Here is a 9,389-nt window from a genome sequence, read left to right on the forward strand (position 1 = left end):
CCAACCCTCTCACCACATAACGTACTGCTATGCATAACCGTATGTAGTTGTCCATGAGTACAGTCAGTTAGGACTTATATCCAAGTATTTTGTATATAATCACGTATATACTAGTCAGAGTAGGCTATACATTGTACATAATTGTAAATAATAGGACAGGCATGAGCATTTATAGGACATTGTTGTCCCCTTTCCCATCACTGTATAAATGCACTATATGTTTCTTTCTTTGTTTTTAACATGTAAATATTTAGGACAATATACTGACACTGACATGCTTTACTATTTTTTTGTGTGCATAGGTTCATTTGGACATTTACATGGCTTCCTGATGAAGGCCCTCAGCCGAAACGCGCGTAGTGTTACATTTAGCCATGTTTTTAAACTATAACGATCAGTGTGTGTAAATAGCTTCCATACAGTTCCCAAACAATGAATTTCTCTGAAATGTATTGAACTGTACTATGAACAAAATTGTATATTACTTTGTATATGTAGATCAACCATCACATGTATAGTGGAGGCATACACACAGAAAAACATAAAACAAAACAAAAATGTTTGTATTTTAACTACAAAAGAACCTCCTTAATTTAATAAAATAAAACTTATATATTTTTGCACCATGCACGGTGTTTATCTATAGTTATTGCTGTCTAATGTCAGGTCTTGTCCTTTAGTTAAACCAGTTCCTAAATATTCTGTTTTTCCAACCACTGTATTTATCCCGAATTAGGAACTCTAGTCGGGGATACCCCTTCCTTTTTTGCATATATATTTGTAATGATATACTGTGCACCTTTGTATTTGTTTTGTTTTTTACAATCCATTGATTGTTTTATTCACTGTTTCAGGATGAGTCTTCATACAAAACACTGTTGAAAGTGAACAAGTACGAAAGCTGAAAATAGGAAAAAACATGTGTCTATGTTGAATTAAAGTATTGCTTAAAAATTATTATATGTTGTTTGGTTGCCTAATATTTGCAACGACATTGTAATATTTTTGTCTTTTGTTTTCACAATGGTTGGAGGTCGAGATACATTATTTGTGGAAAATCAGTAATCTAGTAATGGATTCATTTAGGTACTGCTCATGTACTCATCCCATCGCCCAGGCAGCACAGTTGCACTAATCCAATCATCCAGCCACTACCTAAGCAGTCATCCAATCCCTCATGTACTGCACTTGAATTCATTTAATCTCCCAGCCACTTCTTAGGTACTTATCCAATCAACCAAGTGTTACCCATGCACTATGCAAACACCCAGATACTGTGTATGCACTCATCCATTCACTGAGGCACTGGCCATGCACTCATACACTCACCCAGGTACTACTCATAGACTCATCCAATCACAGAGGCAGTAACCATGCACTCATACAAAAATATGCCCCAACCGGGGGTTGGCCTGTTTTTACAAGTGCTGACCACCTGACAATGTCATCAATTGTGTATAATAAAACACATATATAATATATCTATTGCACCTGGGTGGGGGGGCCAGCCCCTTACCCTGGCGGCCTAGTGGGATCCCTGCTTGTAAAAAGCGGCACATTGTGATACACAAGCAGGAATCTGTTCGTGAAGGGCATCACTTGAAATGGGAGACTCTCCCATTTCTAGAGATTCCTATCACAAGCATGGGAGGTATTGTGGCATGGGAGGCTGTAAGGAACCAGATGCAGAAATTCCAGCAAAAGGCTTCCGAAAATGTATGAACCAGCCAGAAGGTCCTCAAACTCTGGTATAACCAGAAGGACATTCTGATGGAGTTTCAGCCTAGCCAGAAAGTGTAGGCGATACATGCAGAAGAGTCAAGGTTGCTTCAAGGCCATTTGACAGGGCTCTATGAAGTGGAGGAGAGAAAGTGGGAGGCACCCTACTTGGTGGACCTAAAGACCCCCAGAAACCCTATAAGGTTACTCCATGTGAATCACCTCAAACCCACTACGAGAGGTCAGCGGTCACTATGCTGCTGGTAACAGATGAGGAGTGGAGGAGGAGAGTGAACCTCTCCCTGACCTCCTATCAGCCAATGAAAGAGAGGGTAACAGCAGAGTCAACAGTTATCATGGCCAGCAGGCAACATTCCCATGTCATGCCCTGGGCAGACTTCTCCTCTCAGGTGGTGGCCTCTGTGTCTGCACATTGCCTGGTAGTCTCACAGCAATGTGACAAAATCCATCTTTTCAGTGGCCACAGGTAGTTATTATATTTGCAGCAACTGTGTTGGAGTGTCCCTTCTTAGCCTTCTATATTTTTGTACCCCTTGAACATTCAATGTTGGCCTCCATGAACAAACTCTCGTGAGGTGTGGAAAACATGCAAGATTGCAGAAACTGTTGATGGCCATCTTGACTCAGTCAGTATATATGTTGTGGTTATCCCTTAATGCGTGCCTGTTATTGAAGGTTTAATGATCAGTCTAGACATCAAGAAGCACATGCAGGAATATCGAAGAGCAGCAAACACATCTTTCTTCCATCTTGTCGATGAGTGTTGCAGCCTCTGAACTTGGTAGGGAAAAAAAGTATTTTGGATTCTTTGTTTCTCAAGGGCAAGCCTTCCTCACATGGGGGATTCTTCCATAAAATGGAAACTTCGGAACTAGAGACAGTTGATCAGTGGTAAAAGACAATTCATGCTTCCAATTTCTTAATTTTTTAATAGATCATCAGCATTGTGGAAGGTCTGTTAACTGTGTACCCTTATGATATAGAATTTGGGTCACTGGGGGCTGAATTAACAATAAATACTGGGAATACACTTGTGTGAAATTAACACGAACAATGAGAACAATCTAACATACAAGAACATGTAAAGTTAACATCTAAATGTGTATAAACATGATTGTGTGACATCAACACTATATGGTGTGAAATTCAGCTTGCAAGATTGTGTGAGATTAACCCTAAATATTTGAGAACTCAAGGAGCTGTGATCTTCGTTGAGTTTTAGTTGTAAGGACAGAATCGATCATATGATCCACAGTACTCGTAAATACCAGAAGGTATATCGAACTTGGGTTCATCTTCACCTCCTGTTGTAAGAATGCTTATTACAGAATTGTGTATTGCTTTTCAGGTCTCTTCCACGAAGTACACTTCCTAATTCCCTTCTTCTCATCTGGTCATTCCGATACTCTGTGGATTTTTCCAAACAGAGTCAGAGCTGCCAGAAAGTGGACTTCTGGGAGGAACTGGTTCTGGGGATCCAAATGTAGCCCGACAGAATAACAGGCCCAAGAATTATAGAGTCTTCCAAAACAGTGATGAACAGAATGGCCTCCATCAAAGATCTCTGTACTGTGCTAGCCGATCTAAAATGGGTGATTACTGCCTCAAAGGCAGAAACTGCTGACCTGACTAGTATGGTCAATCAAATGTAAACAGCATTAGAAGCCCTACAGTTTTCATCAGCACTGTTTGATAGGCCCAACACCACTCGCCCATCTGTTTCAGCGACAGTACCAGCAGCTGTCCTGTTAGCCGCCCTGGAGCCATTTTAGGAGACCAGCCAAGGTCCCGATATTTTGAACAAAAATGCAATTACATTTCATAGTGCATCCCCAAGACTTTCCTGAAACTCAATCGGGAATTACATTTCTGATCTCATACTTAAACTGTGATGCAGCCGCTTGGGCCATCCCACTTGTGAATGAGGATTATCCTCTACTATACTGGTCACGCTTCAAGCCCAAATTTCCAAAAACTCTTTGACAGAGGAACCATAACCATGACTACAAAAACGCCTCTTTCTTGGGCTCTGCCAGCTTTCTGGCCATGTTGAACTTTACCTTCTCAGACATTTTGTATAAAATGTCTTCTAAGTTCGAAAGTAAGCAGAGACCAGGCTCAACCCACTTTGTGTATACAAACTGTGATCCTTCATGGTCCGCCATAATTTTTGACTTTGCCTAGTCATGGGCAACAAGATGTCAACAGTTGGTTCTTTGACCCTCTAGGTACTAGGTTTCACTTTATTGCAGTTTGCATGCTGCTTAAACACTTTACTCATTACCTCTACACTAAGCCTGACTGCTTTTGTGCCAAGCTACCAGAGGGTTAAGCACAAGCTAATTTAGTGACTTTAGTGGTTCACCGTGATGAGGATTGTGGCTGGTGCTTGAGAAAAGGTTCACCCCCAACCAACAACCCGATTTTTCACAGCAAGAAATGTAGAGAATTGGGTCACTGTGTTTTGCGCAGGGGTAGACATGAAATAATCCCAGATAAAAAATAATTGCTTTTCAAGACAATAAGTGCCTGGCCACAGGGGTGGATCAGGAAAGGGACAACATAGTGTGAATAATGGTAGGTGAAAGTGGCTTAACATGGTATAAAGTGAAAAAGTTACCTTATATGGGCATAAGGAAACTCCTGAGGGTGCATGTACTTAACAGTAGGAGGGGAAATTGTTATGAATGCTTCTAAGATACTTAACAGTGGTGTGGAGAGCATGGGGCTCACGTCTTTGCATACGTCTGTGCATTTGTCACCCCGAGTGGGATGGGTATGCTCAGATGTGGGTCCCATGCTCTCTACACCACTGTATTCAAGCAAGCCGGGCTGAAGACGGCTGGAGTGCCAGAAACTGCTCCTCTGAAGCTTGTTTCCGGTCCAGGGAAGGCATGGCTTGGCATTTCGGGCTGGACAGTTCCCATGAGGCACAGGGTCAGACTGATTTGCATATGGCCATGTCTGAACTGGGGTGGTGTGGAGTGCAAAAAAACGATGGATTTAGGCCCAGATCTCTGTACTGGGTGAATGTATGACATTGTTCTGCATTCTGTCCATCAACTGTGGTTTTTGCATTTGTCACCCCGAGTGGGATGGGTATGCTCAGAGGGGGGTCCCATGCTCTCCACACCACTGGATTCAAGCAAGCCGGGCTGAAGACGGCTGGAGTGCCAGAAACTGGTCCTCTGAAGCTTGTTTCCGGTCCAGGGAAGGCATGGCTTGGCATTTCGGGCTGGACAGTTCCCATGAGGCACAGGGTCAGACTGATTTGCATATGGCCATGTCTGAACTGGGGTGGTGTGGAGTGCAAATAAGCGATGGATTTAGGCCCAGATCTCTGTACTGGGGTGAATGTATGACATTGTTCTGCATTCTGTCCATCAACTGTGCTTTTTGCATTTGTCACCCCGAGTGGGATGGGTATGCTCAGACGTGGGTCCCATGCTCTCCACACCACTGGATTCAAGCAAGCCCGGCTGAAGACGGCTGGAATGCAAGAAACCGGTCCAATGAAGCTTGTTTCCGGTCCAGGGAAGGCATGGCTTGGCAGCTCGGGCTGGACTGTTCCCATGAGGCACAGGGTCAGACTGATTTGCATATGGCCATGTCTGAACTGGGGTGGTGTGGAGTGCAAAAAAACGATGGATTTAGGCCCAGATCTCTGTACTGGGGTGAATGTATGACATTGTTCTGCATTCTGTCCATCAACTGTGGTTTTTGCACCTTTCACCCTGAATGACATCACAGGAAGTGACAGCATATGACATTTAATCTGATGACATTATTGTACATGACAGTCTCTGAGTGTTTGCCATGCTAAAATCACAGCAAGTAACATCAAAGTGGATTGAAAGTGCTAACTAGAACACATTAGATACTAAAATAATAAGTAGTCCAAGTCCTTTTGAAAGTGCTCCATGTTTATTGCAAGACTCAAACTGTCCTCAGATATAGGGCAGCATGGAATGAAATGATGTGAAGACTTTGTCCAATGTCTTATAATAGGGCTCGTAGCCCTTCAACTATTTGTGCAACCACTCATTATATGAAAATGCATACAATTGTTGGCAGCTCATTATGTGACAAAAGTGTCCCTTAAAGACCCAGTTAATTAATTTGAAGTTGTCTGGCATTCACTCCCCGAAGAACCATATTTAGAGGGTGAGCTCCTAGTGGCCGCAGCTCCTTGTGACTGAATATCATTGCTGATGGGAACTATCGATGGGACAAAGACAGGCAGGAGTATGGAGGGGACAGCAACATATTTATTCCTGATCTCTAACCAATATTGGGCTCCCTTACTGCGAAACCAAGGGGTTCAGTGGGGCATCCAAGGTCCATTGGCATGACAAATAAGGAAGGGAGAAAACTCTGACCCAGGTAACCTGTAAAGTGATGTTTATTGGTGTTTCATCTCCATGGGAAGCAGAACTAGTTGACCACCCTAATAATGTCCCTGAGGGAGCTGAATTTATATTTGAGTGCAGCCACAAATAAAGGCAAAGCCCTCGCTGAGGTAGACCCATCCAGGTGGTCTGAGGGGGTAGTAGAATTCAAATCCTCTGGGAGGCAGATCAGGTGTATCCACCATTTTCCTAGTCTCAAGGGATTTGAAACCCTCTTGCATTAGGATAAAAAGGAGATTTGATGGAAGTGTACCAGCTCAAGTTATGCCTTTGTTGCGTACTGAAAATTTATGTCAAATGTTACATCAATAAATTAGTTTCTGAATGTGGTATCTTATTTTGGGAGCGTATGTCTTCTCAAACTCTTTTTCTTTACTATCCTTTTGTATGATTTGTTTCTTAGCTGAAGAAAAGGAAATTCCACAGGTGTAAGGCCACGGGCCATAAAACAATGTAGTAAGTGGTGACTTCGTTTACATTCATGTGTAAAAATTCATGAATTATTTCCTGTCATATTTTGCCCAGATTTTTGTTAAAGAGATATTTAATTTCCACTGTGCTCTACTTTTGAAATTAATGTTATAAGCAAACTCTGTTGAGACTTGGGGAATGACCATAGATAAGACTACTATCTATATGTACATCTTAAACTATTAAATTACTGCAGTACAGTGTGAGTCTGCTTTAGTTTCCCTATAACTTTTTTCAAGGCACCTTTTACATCCGTGTTCCTCAAACTGTAAAGAATTGGATTCAACATTGGAATGACGACTGTATACATTACAGCAAATATCTTGTCTTTGTCCAAGGAATAGCTTGAGGTCGGTCTCAAATAAACACCAATCTCAGTTCCATAGAACAATACAACTGCAGTCAGATGAGAGGAACATGTGGAGAACAACTTTTGTCTCCCTGTTTTGGAGGGGATTTGCATGATATTTAAAATGATTAGCACATAGGAAGTTATTGTTAATATGAAAGGGCCCAGTCCTATCACAATACCTTCTCCGAAAGTTGCAATATTTATGAAAAATGTGTCTGTGCAAGATAGTTTAAGAAGAGCATTTATATCACAAAAGAAATGATTGATTTCGTTAGATGCACAGTAGGATAAATTCGATATCAAAACAACATGTGGTATAATGTCAAGAAAGCCTATTGTCCAGGATGTTACAGTCAATGAAATCATGGCTCTTTTATTCATGATAGATGCATAGCGCAGGGGGTTGCAAATTGCAAGGTACCTGTCATAGGCCATGACCGACAGCAAGTAAAACTCTGTGGTGATGAAGGAAGCCATAAAATAGAATTGAAGAATGCATGCAGAGAAATTGATGGATTTGTCAGATTTCTTGGCTTTCAGGCAGACCGCCAGCAGTTTTGGGATGGTGACCGTTGTAAAACCAATATCTAGGAAAGATAAGTTCATGAGAAAATAATACATGGGATTTTGAAGATGTTTGTCAATGCATATTAATGTAATAATGACAAGGTTTCCAAGAAGAGTAAATAAATACATGAGTAAGAACACAATGAAAATTGGAACTTGAAGCTGAGGATTTTGTGATAATCCCAAAATTAAAAATTCACTCAAGAGAGTCTGATTCGACTTTTCCATAATTGCAGTGCTTTGTGTTGTTGTTCAGTGAATTAAATAAGATCTGGGGGAAAAAGGAAACACAAGATTATGAATAGCAAAATATATTGTAGCTGAATTAAAAAGCATGCATTTGAATACATTGTTGTCACCTGTTTGCAATATATTAACAAGCATTTGCAATGCAATAGATCTCGCATTGCTGAAAGTTTGAGCTATCGGCGTTGCCAATAATAATGCAACACCAAAAGCTCAAACTTTAGGTAATGTGAGAAAAATTGCATTGCAAATGATTGTTAGTCTATTTATTTATTTTTGAAGCAATCACAACATCTGCGTTTTAACTTGAGATGTTTAAAGCTAAAGCGCGGATGCACAATTGTAAGAAAAGTAAAGAAATTGAACAAAAGGCGTGAAGCACATTGGAACCCAATGGCATTTCAAAGTGAAAAGCATGATTTACTGGTCTATATGGTTCAGTATGCATTCTGTTTAGTATGGAGCTGGTCGTAGAACAAACTCAAATCTGTGACTGTGATGGGAGCAGCACACACTGGATGTGGTGGCCATGCTAGAATCAGATTAAGAGTGTGGACTCTAGCCACTGGTAAGAGAGTCACTAAGGAAGTGGGATAGGAGTGCAGGGCACAAACAACAAAGAGGACCTTACTCCTTTCCAGAGATGTGAAAAGAGATCACTCAACCTCCTGATAGGTAATGCCTCCAAAACAGACATCGTACAGATAGACATAGACACATGGATGTATGACATTACAACGCATGCTTTTACTACGCATGCCTTTACATCGCAGGTTTTACAACGCATGCGGTTACAACGCATAGCGTTGAGGGGTGCTGGATAGTGAATAGTTTAATTTACTATTCCAACTCCAGTCCCTGTGGATAGTAGGGAATGTGTTGGATAGTAAATTAAATCCTTTCCCTATCCTAGAGCGCCCCCCAGCGCAATGCGCTGTAATGACATGCATTGTAATACTTGCGTCGTAAAGGCACTGCGTGGAAAAAGTTGCGTTATAAAGGATGTTTCCCAGACACACAACCACACTGAAAAGTTACTGTCTAACTGTCAAAAGGAGGAGCATTTGGAGAGATGATTGACCAGGCCAATATGTCACCTGAGTGACCTCATGTTGAGAGGTCACAGTGGGGGCGTTACAAACAGAGGAACTCGAATAAAAGTAAAATGTAATATGATGCTACAGCTGCGACCTCAGCTGTGGTCGCTCTCTCTTAAAGCATTGGAGATTGTTAGGCTTGAGGTGCTTAAAAACAAGAAATAGTTGAAAAGATGCGTTCAGAAAATAATTGAAAGAAAAGACTTATCGGGCAATTCAAGGGTACGAGGAGAATGTTTAAAGGTGCAGCCAATTTACTAGATGAAACCAAAAAAGGTGGGGCTATAGAGGCCAAACGGTAACCATTTATTTATGACTTACTATAATGTTACTGGGACAAAATGTACCTCCATTTCTTTCTCACACAGTCCGCACTCTTGCTGTTGTGACCTGGGAAGCGGGAGCAGATCCCAGGGTCATGGTGCCAAGCAGTTGAGGACTGTGGGGGGAGGGGGTAGGAGGGGACTCTGAGGCAGCTGTTAGTGGGTGTAGTATGCTGCTCCAAGC

The 9,389-nt window shown here is 41.6% G+C and overlaps 1 protein-coding gene across 1 annotated transcript; it reads right to left on the reverse strand.

Annotated features, from left to right (window-relative positions):
* Positions 1–6,807: 6,807 nt before the first annotated feature.
* On the reverse strand, positions 6,808–7,767 carry LOC147700591 (olfactory receptor 5AR1-like). Its single transcript, XM_086929140.1, has one exon. It carries the CDS (start codon positions 7,765–7,767, stop codon positions 6,808–6,810), a length of 960 nt encoding a protein of 319 aa, XP_086785266.1.
* Between the last annotated feature and the right edge of the window lie 1,622 nt (positions 7,768–9,389).

The sequence above is a fragment of the Lissotriton vulgaris genome, chromosome 7 (assembly GCF_964263255.1).
Source record: "Lissotriton vulgaris chromosome 7, aLisVul1.2, whole genome shotgun sequence".
Classification (NCBI taxonomy): Eukaryota; Metazoa; Chordata; class Amphibia; order Caudata; family Salamandridae; genus Lissotriton; species Lissotriton vulgaris.